Source organism: Myripristis murdjan, chromosome 3 (genome assembly GCF_902150065.1).
Source record: "Myripristis murdjan chromosome 3, fMyrMur1.1, whole genome shotgun sequence".
Taxonomy (NCBI): domain Eukaryota; kingdom Metazoa; phylum Chordata; class Actinopteri; order Holocentriformes; family Holocentridae; genus Myripristis; species Myripristis murdjan.
In genome coordinates this window covers 35913055-35929304 of record NC_043982.1, presented here as the reverse complement: position 1 = coordinate 35929304, position 16250 = coordinate 35913055, and the positions used below count along the sequence as shown (strand labels likewise).

The 16250-nt window shown below is 44.1% G+C and overlaps 1 protein-coding gene across 3 annotated transcripts in view; it reads left to right on the top strand.

The window, feature by feature from the left end:
- The window catches only part of lpin1a (lipin 1a), a 34269-nt gene that overhangs the window by 6201 nt on the left and 11818 nt on the right, over positions 1-16250 (top strand). Inside the window, exons 4-14 of one of the 3 annotated variants that reach the window (XM_030045660.1) lie at positions 2657-2753; positions 2856-3078; positions 6141-6227; positions 6572-6661; positions 6950-7061; positions 7765-7972; positions 8879-9031; positions 9221-9314; positions 9683-9879; positions 10037-10130; positions 10794-10863. In XM_030045660.1, coding sequence (XP_029901520.1) covers positions 2657-2753; positions 2856-3078; positions 6141-6227; positions 6572-6661; positions 6950-7061; positions 7765-7972; positions 8879-9031; positions 9221-9314; positions 9683-9879; positions 10037-10130; positions 10794-10863 — 1425 coding nt within the window. Of the gene's footprint in view, positions 1-2656; positions 2754-2855; positions 3079-6140; positions 6228-6571; positions 6662-6946; positions 7062-7764; positions 7973-8878; positions 9032-9220; positions 9315-9682; positions 9880-10036; positions 10131-10793; positions 10864-16250 lie in introns of all 3 variants that reach the window. The other 2 variants (XM_030045652.1, XM_030045668.1) reach the window with 2 other exon arrangements.

Below are 16250 nucleotides of genomic sequence, written 5' to 3'. Positions count from 1 at the left end.
ATATTGTATCCTAGTTTTATAGCTAAACTGTTTCATGGTTTTGACATTTTGTGGCCATAGTATTATTACATGAGCATAATTGTAAACTGCACAAGTGGAAAAAATATGGCACCAAGTTACCTGACTTGAGGAGATTTGCTTTAATCTCTCACCTCTGCACAGAAAGCAGATAAGTGAACGGAAAGAGCACAAGCAGTGAGAGAGAGAGAGACAGAGGGATGAGGGAGAGAGGGAGAGTTCAACATCCTCTGAAGGGAATAATGATGAGGCATAAGCAGGATGAGTGTTGGCCGTGTTGCCCGGTTGGGAATTATCCCAAAGCTGTCATAATCTGAAAGATTTAATTTATAATCAGATGGATTAGGTTGGTCTAATTCTGCTTTATTACTTATTTTCTCTCTGCCCTGCTCTCACCAGATAGCAGATCACAGGAGGGCATTTCAAACAAAGATCACATACTTTTTTTTTTTTTTTTTTTTTTTTTTGTACCAGAAATGTCCACAGTAGGAAGCAGATGCCTCAGATCAACCCTCAGACCCTGATTTGCAAATTCTGCTGGCCCCGAGTCGGAGACTGTTGCATGTCAGTCTCAGGGCCTTGTTTCTAATCCTTTCCTAAACATAGCTGTTCCCACCACTGCACCGTGGAAAAGCACCCAAAGGCTATTTATAGCTGCGCAGAATTCACCTGCTCCATAGTCTGGTGCACACAGACAGGACACAGGAGCTGTCTGACACCCATCTACAGTATATCAGCAACCCGAGTGGAGCGTAGAGGGGAAGCGGAGCCAGGATAGGCGTGCATGTGGACGTATAGATGGAGAAAGCAAAGACACAGACACAGACAGGCATGCAGGAAGGGAGATGCAGCAGAGTCGCTTCCATACAGAATAAACAGTAGACCTGCAGCTCTAACAGGTGGATGAGAGGAATGGGTTAAATCTGTTGCTTGCCTGAGGATTGTTAATGTATTATTACTGTTTTTCAAATGGTTTGACGTGCATCATTTTTTTCAGTGTGAACATTTTTTTTGTTCTGTCCTTCACACCGTCTCTTTCCGCACTTGAAGTTGGCCGTCCTCGTTTCCCCGAGTCTCTCTTTCTTGTCTGAACGTGACAAGATCAACAATAACAGTTTCAAAGAACCCTTCCTTGGCATCCATCCCGGTCTTTAGTGCCTCCTCAATCTCTCTCTCTCTCCCTCTCTCTCTCTCTCTCTCGCTCTTTCTCTGGCCCTCAGGGTATAAAGTGAAAACCGAGGATTTATCAGAGCATGTGTTTTGGCTAATGGCTCCACTATGTCAAACATTAACAAGAGTTCCACCTGGATTTACTGTTTTAGGCTGGAGCTTAAACTGTTCCTGAAATCTTAATGAAATCCCCACATGATATCGTTTATAGTGATGGGGCTTGACCTCCCCCGGCATTTGAGAGCCTTGCAGATGAAATCAAGTGCACCTTACTTGTTAAAAAATATATGAAAGCGCTGTTTGTGTCCTGCCCGGCCTATGTCTAATTTATCAACTTTCCCGTCACTGTCACCATGTGGCTTAGGTTTGCCTGGTGCTGAAAATGTCTCATGACACGAGGAACAAGCTGAGCTATATAAAATGCTCGTTAAAATGTCAGAAAGTGCACTGAGACATCATTCAGTGTTTGCGGATTTTTGCAAGTGTACCTCAGCTAATGCATCAGGTGATGTTTACAGCGTGCAAGGGCAAGCGCAGCTGTGTTGTGGCTGCTGGGTTTGCCTAAAAAAACAGAATTCCTATTTGCTGTTTGATTCGGCGTGATTTAGTTTTGTGCAGGCAAACATATCTCGCCCTAAAGAAGCGTGCAGCATATGGACCCTGGTGTCCAAGCCGTGAGGGGAGAGTGGTTTATGGTTTCCGTGTTGTGCTTAATGTATTAGTCTAAGATCAGCCATCCATGCAAATCAAACTGTTGTGAAAGGATGGATTCCCCGCAAAGTCAGAGCACTGAGCTGATGACACATGACCAGGCATGTTTGGCGAGATCCAGAGATTTTAGATTCTCTCTCTCTCTCTCTCTCTCTCTCTCTCTCTCTCTCTCTCTCTCCACGTGCCATGTGCTCTGCGAGGCATGTGTCAGACTGCAGTGTGTGTGGGTTTACTCATCACACTCACTCTCTCTCCATCTCTTTCTCTATCCCTCTCTCTGGCTCAGCCACAGGATCAGATAAGCAAATCTGCGTATTTTTGCTTATCTGTGTCCAAACCCAAATCCTCGCCAGATCGTCTAGACCGGCTCATGAAACGTACAAGCCTCGTCTGCCTCATCCCCACTCCAGCTCCTGCTGCATGTGCGCCCTTCCATTTGTGCAGATTTGTCATTCAGCACTTCAGTTAAAACAGATGCACGGCAATAATTTGTGTTAGAAATGGCGAGGCTACCCTGCTTCAGCCTCTTGCCCCAACACAACACATGTTCCCATTTTGCATTAAGAGCCTGATCAAAATGGATTTACTCCTATTTTATTTTCTTTTTATTTACTTTCACTTCATATGATTATCATGTGTCAGCTGAAATGCAGTTAATTGTAGATTGCAGAATGGGTTTAGGAGGACTCGTAATGACAGCATTGAGTTTTGTGAGGATGATAATCTTTTAATCCCATCTCACTTCCTCTATTAACAGGAAGTTGTGCCTTCCTACCTGGCAACATCACCCATCATGTCAACAGGGGAGGAGTTAATGGCCTCCCAGCTGGGCAGGGGCGTCTCCCGTCACCAAGGTGAAAACTCTGCCCCTTTTGAAAAGGACGTTTTTGGACTTTGTGAAAATGTGTGCATCTACTTAAAAAGTTTTCATGCTACCCACTCACTGCCGTCCACAGATGCCGTTTCCAGCGCCTCGCTCTCTGTCCAGAACCTGGGACCGCAGCAAAGTGATGGAGGGATGACCAAGAAGAGGCGAAAGAGGAGGAGAAAGGCACGGCCAGAAGGAGGAGGAGGAGGTGGAGGAAGGAGAGAGGAAAGCGGGGAGGAGTTCTCAGAGGATGAAGACATGTTCACCATCGATATGAGCTCTGATGAGGAGAGAGAGGATGATGGCGGCAGGTTTGTGAACGGATGCGAATTTACAAGTGTGTGTGTGTGTGTGTGTGTGTGTTCATTTTGAAAGGTTTAGGTCTTCAGAAATAGCAGAGAACAGCCAAAAATCCTTTACTGGCTGCCAAAATCTCTAAGCCAAAGAGAGAGAGGGGAAAGACAGCTTATGGGATTTTCCTCCCTCCTCTCTCTCTCTCTATTTCATTTGGTCAGTATGAGTCTGGAAAGGTCTGAGTGATTACATCAGTGTATGTGTGTGTGTGTGTGTGTGTGTGTGGTAGTTAAATGCCAGAGAATGTCCGCTCCGCTGCTGTGGTAAACAACCTTCTTCACAAAGTTGTTTGTGAACCAGATGACCCACCGCCAGCAGCTCTCACTGCGTCTTAAAGGGAGAGACTCTGTGTGTGTGTGTGTGTGTGTGTGTGTGTGTGTGTGTGTGTGTGTGTGTGTTTGTGTCCCCACACATATGACAACGTGTTTATTTTTTTCCACACGTGTAGATGACTTGAGTGTGGAAGCATTTGTTCCCGCCGTCTAAAATAAGGGCTTGAATATTTGCACCGAGTGTATCTCAAGGACAGAAATACAAGGGAAGCGTTCCAAACGGAGGAACTTGTGATCTTCACTTTGGGAAAAGGTCCATTTTAGGACTGGACGTGGGGTTAAAATTAAAGCGGTACACATTTATTTACGGGGGTCTTGGTTCAGGGAATGCAAATCAGAGGAACTGAGCGCAGGAATGCGGCAATTCACTGAAGCCGGCATCTCTGTCCTGTCATAAAGCATCAAATGTAATGTTTCTAAGTAGAGGTGAGATGGTGTGTATGTGTGTGTGTGTGTGTGTGTGGCTCTGTGAATATCAGCTGTGTTTGTTCCCACAGTGCTCCCTGCCTCTCTTGAATAATTACTCTGGATGCCTCCCTTGATGCAGGGGTTCCCAGTCTTTGTTTGACATTTTTAGGCTGGAAAATCCCTACAGCCCTGTTCAGATAAAAGTGTGTGTCTGTGTCATGACGTATTTTGGGCATTAACAAAAAAAAAAAAAAAAAAATCTTTCAAACTAGTTATTGAGTGATATGATGACTACAGACATGGTCTCATAGTGTTTTCAAGCAGTCAACTAATGTGTTTCTTATTTCAGAAAGTGGATTTATTTTAGATTTAATTTTGGCAGAGGAAAACATTGAACTTCTGTCCCTTCTCTGATCTGAGTCTCAAGAAATCTGTTAAACACTTAAGTTAAAGTTCTGTTCGTAAGTCTGACATAACAGTGACGGCTGCTGTGTCGTGTTCATGACAAGTTCCAGTGCTCTGGTGAATGTTAAACAATATTAGTCCAGTCATTTTATGAAAAAACCTAGGACAAATTGCAAGAGAAGCAAACTCAACTGATTTTGTATCCTCAGTTTGTCCTGAGTGAGGGGAAAAAAAAGTCCCAAGAAATCCCATTGGTGGAAAGTTTTGAAAATCACCTATTTATGACCACATAATACCAAAAAAACACTGTTTTTAACACACAGGGGAAAGAGGTTCAAAATTTTACTTTCAGATATCACTATAAAAATTCACAAGTTGATTACACACACAAAGACAAGAAAAAAAGTCAATTCACCATTCCGACGCTGGCAGCACGCATAGTTACTGTTGCTATGTCTCACAAGCCACTGCCCTACCTCAATGCAATCACCTGGTCTCACTTCGGCAGTTGCAACTTCAAGATGTCAGATGATTTATCTTTAATCCCCGATAATATAGGGCTACCTTATCTAACGACTGACATAACAATGTTCTCCAAGAAGGTTTTAACTAAAGGGCTAAATTATTTTACCTAGCTAACTTAGGCTAGCGACAACAAACAGCTAACGTTATAACGTTATAGCCAGGGGTTAAAGTGGGCCGGAGCCCTCCGGAGCTGAGCTCCGCCACCTTAGTCAAATAAATAAATTATTCAATTCAAACTGGCAGTAGCGCCGCGGACTACAGATCATTTTCGCATGCACAGTCTGCATGGCTCTCTCAAAAGCGCCAAGATGCGGCGGGAGGGGCAGGAGTAATGGAAGTTTAGGGCTCCCCACTTTAGCGCTCCACTTTAACCACTGGTTATAGCTGGAGCTAACGTTGCACTGTTGGACATGTCATTACGTTAGTATATCCCACTGTAGTACTCAAGGCTACGTTACTTCTAAACAAATTCATCTGCTTACCTCTGAAGTCTGAACATGCTCGCAGACTGAACACACATTAACGTTCGTTACGTCCGGAGCTAAGATGCCTGGTGAACTCCTTTTGACCTCCTTGGTTGAACTGAATCCTTAACTGAAACAACCCCTGGTTTGGGACCGGATAGCTGGGCGGTCTTAGAGCGCCTTCTAGTGTCAAGGACTAGTAACGTTACTAATGTATTGTAAATACACTGAGAATAATTTTCTTCACCGCAAGACTTCAGTCTAGTAGCCTAGTGATACATCGTCGCTAAAGAAGTTTGTTTGTGAGACATTAGTTGGACGCGGAATTATGAGGGGCGTGGTCTTGTGAAATCGGCCAATCCTATTGGCTATATTTCTCCGGGTCGGAATAGTGAATTACAAGTTCTTTGAATTATTCTGTTTACACATGCATATCACACATTATCTGATTTGATATGCGCTAATAAGGAATATAAGGAATAAATGCCAGCACAGATATTTAAACAGTGAATTAAAAGGTTACTATATATATAGTAACCTTGAATTAAAAGGTTACTATATAACAGTGAATTAAAAGGATACAACCTTTTAATTCACTGTTTGACCCCAATTTTGGCCTAAAATTACTGGACTATATACACTTTTTATTGAATGTTACCATGTATGACAACAGTGCAAAACGACTAATTTTGTGCCAGAAAATGTCAGTTTTTGGGTGGAAAGTGACTTTATTATCAGCTGTCTTCACGTGTTACCCTTTGTATTTATGCAGTCTGTTGCGCCTGTGTTTGTGTTTGCATGTGTGTGTGTTTGTGTTTGCATGTGTGTATGTGTCTGTGTGTACATGACTGAGATCTCTTTCTGTGTGTGTGTGTTTGTGATCAGAGCCAGCTTCGGTGATCAGGGGCCAAAAGCCAGTGTGTTGAGCAGCACCTACACACACACCAGCACTGACTGGACTCTCTCAAAGAGGTATTGTTGGGTCTCTCTCTCTCACATACACACACACACACACATACACACACACACACACACACATTAGTATGAGTCTTACGTGAAACTACAAAAGTGTACATGGCCTGAAATAGCAAATAAACTAATCTTTGCTCTTGTTTAGCTGTCTAAATCTTACTTTTCCATCCTTTATTCAGATTTTTCTTTTTTCTCTTTCATATGCTAAGTAGTGTTTTCATTATTCTGTCCTCAAAGGGAGTAGATAATAATTTCTATATATCACTGTTTTCTTTCTCCTTTGATTTCTCCTCATCTGCCTTTTTTTTCTCTTTTGTGTCTGTCTTTCCGTCTTCTCTTTGTAGCACTATTGAGGAGACTCTGTCCATCCCTCCGTCTGGCGGTCTGTCCATCTCTTGTCCTCAGCAGACTTCTCACTTCCCTTCCCATGTTAGGTATCACTTGTTATTTTGCCCTCTCCAGAGCTTGCAGCAACACCGATTAAGGAGATGCCTGATAAAGGAGAGAAATGCTGTAGGAAACAGATACAGTCAAGTGGAAAATGAATGAAAGGAAAAATGAATAGTGGTATTTTGTATTGTGTTTTGTTCTGCTGTTTTTTTTATTATTTTGAATATTGTTTCAAGTATCATCAGGTAGTGGGATGCATTTTTTAATTATACACATTAACTCACCATGGAATTTAAAGTGAACTGAGCCTCTCGTTGTCACTTCCCCAGCAGCCGCGATGATTCACGGTCATCGACTCCGAAGAGTGACTCGGAGCTAGCCAATCAGAGCAAAGACAACCCTGAGATGCTGTGGGCATGGGGGGAGCTGCCACATGCTGCCCAGGTATCTGCGCACACACGCACACACACACACACACAAAGATTACAGATATTGTTTTCAATTCATTTTATTCAGCTTTCAGAAGCCCATTTTGTAATAGCGCTACACCTTATTTCTGCAAATACCAAACAATACTGGCAATTTTTTTTTTTTTTACATTTTTTACATTTTCTCTTCTTTTAGGGAAAATTTTACATGACGTTACCACTACAGCAACCACATAGCAGCAATCACTTTCACTTGTTTGAAGCAAAACTCACGACACTGATGAATGCATGCCGCTCCCTGAAAATAACAATGCATATTTATGAGTCAATTTAAGATACAAGAGACAAGACAAGACAAGACTGTATGGATTGATAGAAAAAAGAGGGAGGGCTTAGGATAGTGAGAGACAGGCAGATTGAGAGAGGAATAAAAAGAAAGAAAAGAGGGGAGGAGAGGAATTGACCAATCCTCCAACAAATTTTGTAAGGCAGCAGCACAAACCTCTGAAAACATCTCTCAACACTCAGAGACACTTCATTCACATCTATGGAGGCAGATGAATATAAGATATGACTGGCTGGTTTGTATTCGGGCAGGACTTTGGATCCGTCAATTGGAGAGACGTGAAGGAGTAAGCGAAAGAAATGTTGCCTGAAATGGTGCGCTCGCTCACAGTCTCTTAATTTCTCTTTTCCCTCCACCTCCGTCTCGCTGTCAGCCTTCCTTCCTGGCGTCCCACCCGAAGCAGGACCCTAACACCGCAGGCACCCCAGTGTCCATCCCGGTGTCAGACAGCACTCACTTCAGAGCCATCGCAGACACGGGGCCCTCGTCCCTCACGCTCTACGTCCCTCAGCCTGGGGAGACTCACGGTGGGACTGAGGGAGCTGCAGCTAAGTCTGGGGACAGGGCCAGCGGAGAGCCAGGTGGGTGATCATCCCACCATCCCTCGATTTGAATCTGAAAGGTGACCTCTACATGGGCTTTCAATCAGTGTCAAAGTGGAATTCTGACATTCAAATGTAAAATATAAACGTGTGATCGATATGATCCAGCAGGCGAGTTAATTAGCACTTCAAAAGGTAGCAAGTAGAGAAACTGCACTCTGACTTAATAATCAATAAATAAATCAATAAATTATCACATTATTATAATTATTATCATTAATATTATTAAAAACACAGTTTTGTGGTCATCATCTATGGCCACTTTTGACTCTTGCAATCTCAGCTTCTTCTCATTCCCAAATTCTCATTTAGTCCCCTTGGGATTCCACAAACAATAATTTAAAAGTTTGAAATTATTCTAAGATATTCTGACGATATTAAATAAAAACAGTATGAAATGACCAGCTATTAAGTACATTATAGTCATTAATCAAGTAAAAAGGCTCTATAAAACACATAAGCTGAGCTATCATCTCTATGTCTATTCAACTAGATCTTTGGAAAAATGACAAAAAGCTCCATCCTGATGATGATGATGATGATGATGATGACGATGATTTTTGTTACTTACATGTTGGTCAACTGGAGTTTCTGTGGGTTACACAAATGGCTCCGTCATGTCAGGCTCACATAACACCTCTCCTGCAGGACTACAGAACCTGCCACTTCAATAGCCTAGTGACCTCTAGTGGTCATTTTTGGAAAATTCCTGTTTTGCATGAGTCAACCCTGTATGAGCCCTTGGTGTGTTCCTTGTTCCACAGATGACCTATAAATCTATGGACGAACTTGTTTTCTGGAGCAATGATATTAACAATTTACAATGAAATGCTTTCTCTTCTATGGCCCATTTTTGTTTGTTTTTGTTTGGTATTTTTTCCTTAGGGAGAGAGGTGGAAAGTGTGGGTGCATCATGTGGTGAGCTGGAGGGGTTGGCAGCCTCCTCGATGTCTCCCAGGACTCTCCCTGATCATCTGGATGAGGGAGGGAACAGAGGGAGTCCCGTCAGAAGAACGGATTCACCATCCAAAAGAAAAGGTATCGGGCACTCACCCACAAACTCAAATTATATGATATTCTTTCACGATTTGGTGTGAAAATCAGTCTTAACAGTAATTAAATAACACGAAAAGATGAGCATGAGCTGAAAATGCCTCCACACACCAATAGTCCACTTTCATCCTTCATTCATGCTACTGATGATGTGTGACACTGTGTGCTGTGTAGAAAAGAGGAGCCAACACCTGGGTGCTGATGGCATATACCTGGATGACATCACGGAGCTGGAGCCTGAAGTTGCTGCACTATACTTCCCTAAAAGGTACAAGCAACATACATGCATACACAGGCTCATACACACAACATGTACTGGTATGCACTCAAACAAGGGGTTGCTCAATGCAGTCAGGATACAGTCCTCTGTATATCCTCCCAGGTCCACATAACAGATACTCCTTGGATAAACAGATGAGTGGGAGGTGTAGAAAACATAGACCAGTATCGCATTAACAAGATTGATATCAATACTACCAAAACATAAAATATGTGAGTAATGACATTTAGACTGTGACAGTGTAGCCAGACATTACGATGAGGCTAGCCAGGACTCCCTTTGCGGCCTCCTCGTGTCGCTGAGGGGAGGCGATATTGTAAATGAATTCTTGCATGTCTGTGTGTGTCTCTCTGCAGCGATGGTGCCGGTGGCTCAGTGAAGGGGGGCTCTGACTTGATGATGGGTGTGCGGAGCGCCAGCCAGTCCCCTCAGTCGGTGGGTAGCAGTGGGATGGACAGCGGCGTGGACAGCTTGTCAGACCAGCTGGGAGACCTGCCGCACGTCGCCATCTCTCTGTGTGGAGGACTGACGGACAACAGAGAGATCACAAGAGGTACCGACGGGTCATAACAAACCTGAATCTTTTAGTTTGTTGACTCTCTGCATCTCTTGTAATTTGAATATTATCTCCTGAGATGGGACTGCTTCCATATGATTGAGCACCGTCTCTGTGTGTGTGTGTGTGTGTGTGTGTGTGTTGCACACCACAGAGCAGTTCCAGGAGAAGGCTATCACCTTCCAGCAGTTCTCTGAAAACCCCTCCGTCATCGATGACCCCAGCCTGGTGGTCAAGATAGGAACCAAGTATGTACCATTATATTTAAAAAAAAAAAAAAAAAAAAAAAAGGATGTTTCCTGCACAGCAAAACTATTACTTGCTTTCTTCAAGTGCTGGTCTGGCACTGAAATTCAAATCAAAAGTAAAAAAAATTAAAATTAAAAAAATAAATAAATAAATAAATAAATCATGCTGCATGCCTACAAAGCTCCCACTTAGTCAATGTACCACTTATTTCTACATATATTACATGTAAAAAAAAAAAAAAAAAACAAGGTAAGCAACATGTTTTGCATATTGTCTCACCAGGCTTGCTCAGGCTCAGGCTTGTAATATTATATGTATATGTAGTACATACTGTATTTAAAATGGAAGTGTGTCACATTTTGGTAATCATCCCCTTTAAGAGATGTAAAGGAAGTGACATGAAACAGGCTGGAGAAAAATATTCGTAGCTATGAGGCTTATGAAGCATAAGTGTGAGGGATGATTTGGTATAGTAAACTGTGTAGGGAAGAGAAAAGAACATGAAAAAGACAAGAAGAAGAAGAAAAAAAATCCAAAGTAAAACAACTTGACATTTTTTTTCAGCTCCCCCTTCTCTCCTGTCCCTTCCCCTCCCTCTCACATTTTGAGTTTTGAAAGTAAAGATGTGCTCTGAGCTCTGTCTGTCTGTCTGTCTGTCTCAGGTACTACAACTGGAGCACTGCAGCTCCTCTCATGTTGGCCATGCAGGTCTACCAGAAGCCTCTGCCACAGGTAAGACAGCACACGGATTCTGTGATACCCCTTTTCCAGTTAGCTTTGTGTTTTGTTGATGTTGTTGTTGCAGTTATGGTGTTTTTGTATGTTGTCCAACAAATCCTGGAAATTATAACCTATTTCCAGGATAGGGCTTAGGTGATGGCCACAAATTGTTCAGATCATCAGCCAGAAAAAAAAAAATAAAATAAATAATAATAATAATAATAATAATAATAATAATATTCAGAATCAGACTTGAGTCAAAGCTGCACTAGGCGAGATTTTTTTTCTGTAAAATGCAGTCATGTTACCTGACAAAACAACAAAGTGGGGCTACAACAGAGGGGACCGTCTTCCCCCACCGGTTTGAGATCACGTAAATTTGCCCTATTCGCCAAAATGAAACTGTCTTTCAGGTATGGATACCTGTCCATCTTCAGGAAGAGATTACATAAAACTTGAGAGTGAAATCTAAATTAAAGCTGCAAGCAGCGCTGGACGGGCCCTCGCACCTGTGCTGCCTCGTGCCCACTTGTGCCCGGTGGCTGTGGAATTAAGCACACACACACACACACACACACACACACACACACAGAGAGAGTTGTTACTGCTCCTTCCCAATGAGTGTGCATTGGGAGAAGGCTGCAGGCAACTACTGTGAGTCAGAGGAGTGAAGGAGGGGAGGGAGAACAGTGCAGAGCAGAGAAACCAGAGTCCAAACCTGTTGAACAACTCTTCAGTGGCCACAAACTTTTTCAAGTCCACACCATGATATATAGTTTTGTAGGAATATGTGTCCTCTTTCCATCGGCATAGGTTTGAAAGCTGTCAGACTTTTACTTTAGTCACCAGGGGCCTAATTAGTGCCCATTGTCAGGGCAAGTGCATGTTTATTCACAGCAGGCACACCAGGGTCCATGGGAAAAAGTGGAGGTGTTGGTTGTGGACACTCAGTGCGAACCAGTCCCAGAACTTTAACCAGTTCTAACTATTGCTAACAGACATGACAGTACTTGGGACCTTGTCCCTAGCTGCTAAACAAGCAGCACATGTGCGCAGCCCGGGTAGGAATTGACTGTGCTTTGGGTGCGCTAAGACAAAGAAAGAAGAAAATAAAAATACAATTATCATCATCCATTCATTCAGGCTCCTGCAGAGCATAGGAATGTCAAATCAAACAGCAGCTCTTTACCGCTATATGAATTGCTTGTACGACCAGACTCTGACAGAGAGTTATAAATAACCTATACTCTCATAATAACTACTTAAGTAAGATATATGATAATAAATGATGAGAGTGAGAACTACCGCGACCTTGTGTCGCTCATGGGACATACTGGTATAGCTATATGGAATATAGTTTGCACTGTTAATGACCCCACATGAAATTTCACAAGTGAACCGGTATTAGACTAGTATTTATAACAGAATATGGGGATAACAAAGAAGAATTGTTCGTAAGGTAAAAGTCTCTCGTCATTATCATAACCGGATCTCAGCCTTCCATCTCTGTTGCTGGGAGGATGTTCTTCACATAGTCCATGGCCTTTTGGGGGTCCACAAACTCCTTGTCCTCGTCCTGGTGTGTGATTCGGAGTCTGGCTGGGTAGAGCAGACCGTAGCAGATCCCTTTCCGACCTCGCAGCGCTCTCCGTACATCCGTGAATGCAGCTCTAGCCTTGGCAACACTGGCGGTGTAATCGGGGAATATGGCAATTCGGTGTCCGTTGTGAGATAGTGGAGCTCTGTCCCGTGCTTTCCATAGGATCTCCACGGCGTCTTCATCATGATGTAACTTCGCGATGATCACTCGCGGTTTCTCCCGGTCTCCAAGATTTCTGGTGGCGAGTACACGGTGTGAGCGTTCCCCTTTACATCCCGGTCCAGCTGTAGGATTTCTCTGATACATTTAGCGACCGCTTTAGGAGAGCTGGAGTTCGGATGTTCTTCTGTGCCTGCTATCCTGATGTTGTTCCGTCTCATTCTCCCCTCCATGTCCTCACATCGGTCTTTAAGAGTTGTCATCTGGTTTTTAAGGCTGGATACCGTGGCTTGCAGCGATGTCACTTCATTGGACCATGTTGATAATCCGTCCTTCACATCCTGTATGTCTGCTTTGAGGTGGTCTACTTCTGCACGCATTGCCTTTGTATTATTGGCAACTTCAGACTTCAGTCCTTGAAATTCCGATTTAAGTGCATTAAAGTCATCCGCCAGCGCACTTTTAAGTTCATCCCTTATGATTTTGGAAATCTCTCCTCTCAAGGAAGATAAGATCTCTTCTTTAATACCTTCAGCAGACATATCTGAGTTTTCAGACCGGGTGGGCGAGGGTTGGTCGGAATCACCTGTTGTGCGCTGCCTCGCAGTTCTAGCAGGCCGTGAACTGTTAGCTTTAGCTTGGCTGCTGTATTTGTATTTTTGAAGCTTTTCCGCCATTCAAATCCACGCTCAGCATGCAGTTCGATTGTTCACCCCCTTGTGTTGTCTTTCGCACACGTTTGGACTGATCTTCACATATATTTAGCTGTTTTTTGGAAAAAATTATTGTTGATTCTATTCCATGTGTTGCTCACAAGCGCCCCCCTCCTCTCAGAATTATGATAGAAAAGTCAAAATTATGACTTTTTTCTGAGATAAATCTCAGAAGTCAGTTTATTTATGTGTTTATTTATGTATTTACTGTTGGGTCGGCCCAAATCCTCTTCCTTATAATTGCACTTCATGTGTGATTCTTCCTTCTCTGAGCAAAATTTAACTGGCAGAACTTATAATAAAATATGAAATAACACCATCTAGCCAACAAAGTACAGTAAAGAGACTTATTCAGTAAAAAGCAGAGATCAGGGAGCCTCAGCTGAGGGAGAGACAATTGATTTTACTGATGGGGGCAAATTTAGTCGTGTTTTTGGAGTGTGGGAGGAAACCGGAGTGCCCGGAGGAAACCCACGCAGACACGGGGAGAACCACGAAAACTCCACACAGAGAGGGCGGGGCTGCGAGCCCAAGCCCCGCCCCCTCGCTGTGAGGCCGCAGTGTTTCACCAGCAGCCACCGTGCCGCCCGAGGTGCACTCTTAAAAAGGACGTGGAGCTTTTCAGGACGTCCCGGCTCCCAGGCTGGGACGTGTGGAGCGCTGGAAAATAAACTGCCGACGTCCTTTTTAAGAGCGCACATTCATCTTGAAAAAAAAAATCTAATCTGCCAATCATGATGAGACCTTTTGGTGTGTGTGTGTGTGTGTGTGTGTGTGTGTGTATATGTGGTGTTCATTAGTGTGTAGGGTTTAAGGGGCGTGGAGATTGAGAGGAGAGAAGGGAATGGTGTGTGTGTGTGTGTGTGTGTGTGTGTGTGTGTGTGTGTGTGGTGTTAGAGTGTGTAGGGTTTAAGGGGTGTGGAGATTGAGAGGAGTGAAGGGTTGTGGTGGTGGTGGTGGTGTGTGTGTGTGTGTGTGTGTGTGTTAAAATGGGAAAGGATGCTGAAGGTGAAGTTGGTTTGACTTCAGCCCCGGGATCCTTTCCTCAGTTTAGGACAAAAGGTCTCATCAGGAGGAGATTTTGTTATCAAGATGAATGAAAAAAAAAAAAAAAAAATTAGGATGGGCCCGAGAAGTCCTCCTTCTACTCTGCTTTCTTCTTCTTCTTCTCCTCCTTTCTGCGGGCCTTCTCCTGCTGCTCTGCTCGCCATTCTTCCTCTCTCCTCTGTCTCTCCTCTTCCTTCCTCAGCAGCTTCTTCCTCTTCCACTGCTGCCGCTCAGCCACCTCCGGGCAGCCGTCCACTGCAGGAGAAAAGGGACAGGTGGACAGGTGGACAGGTGAGTGTGGAGTGTGACGGAGCTGCAGCGGCTCTGAAGGAGGCCACGCTGCCGTCACTCCTCCTGCTGAGTGAGCGACCTGACTTACCTTCACAGCTGCAGCAGACGCCGTGCTCCTTCTGCAGAGACCTGGAGATCTTCTTCAGGTTTCTTTCTTTCTCCTGCTTGAAGGTCCAGGCCTGGAGCTTCGCCCTGAAGCCGAGCTTCAGCTCCTCCTCTGCTGCCGTGGACGCTGCCTCTTCCTCCTTTTCTCGGGCCTCTCTCTCTCTTTTCTCTCTCTCTCTGGCCTTCTCCAGCTGCTGAGCTCTCCACGCCTCCTCTCTCTTCTGTCTCTCCTCCTCCTTCCTCAGCAGCTTCCTCCTTTTCCACTGCTGCCGCTCAGCGAACTTCACCCCTTCTGTAAAAAACAGAACATTATTTTAAGTTGACGGTGCAAAAAGGTGCTCAAACAATATTGCATGAATGTCCCTGAGCTGTTTAAGTTATATTAAATTATAAATCATTTTAAAAAAGAAATAAATGTTAAATTTAAATTAATTGGAGACTGACTATAGTATTGTTAATGGTTTCACACACCACTTTGAAAAAATACAACAATGTGTCTGTGAAGCTACACATCCCTGAGGGGGATACAACTCCTAACCTGACTTACCTTCACAGCTGCAGCAGTTGTGCTCCTGCCTCAGAGTCCTGGAGATCCTCTTCAGGTTGCGGTCTTTCTGCTGCCTGAAGGTCCAGGCCTGGAGCTTCTCCCAGAGGCCGAGCTTCAGCTCCACTTCTGCCTCTGGGACTCCTGCTGCCTCTTCCTCCTCCTCCTCCTTTTCTTGGGCCTCTCTCTCTTCGGCCTCTCTCTCTCTTTTCTCTCTCTTGCAGGCCTCTCTCTCTCTTTTTTCTCTCTCATAGGCCTCTCTTGCACAGGCCTCTCTCTCTCTGGCCGCCTCCTCCTCCCTCCTCTGTCTCTCTTTTCGGAGCACTTCCTCCCTCCTCTTCCTCTCCTGGGCCTTTTTAAATTGTGGAGAAGGCTCCAGCATCCACTCCCTCCTTTTCTTCAGGTTGGCCCTGAACAGCTGCCTTTGGCGGCTGAATCTGTCCTGGGGGTCAACAATGACGAAGGTCGGTTTGGGAGCTTCATCACCTTCCTTCTTGTTGTCCTCCTCAGTGTCTTTTGTGGCCTCCCTCTCTTGGTGTTTCTTCTCTGGAGAGGCGAAGGAGCTTTGGAGCTCCTCAGAAGTTTGGTGTGGCTCCTCAGCTCTGGTGGAGCTGAAGGTTAAAGGTCAAGAGTCATGCATCAGCAGCAGTCCAAACATCACAAACCACAGCAACAACATAATTAGAGCAAAAGAACAAATATAATGTAGCACCATACATGTCAGACATGATACAGCAGTTTGTTAGTGGCTCAGTCTGATTGGACAAGAGGCGCTCAGTGAGTGCTGATATACAGAATAACAGCACGCTGCTGTTTTACTGTTATTATCACTAAATGAGTAAATCATAATCTGTCGTGTCTTATTTCCGTTATTTGATGGAAGCTGTTTCTGGAAGTGTTGTATAAAAGCAGCATCAGAGGAGAGCGAGCGCTGTCACTC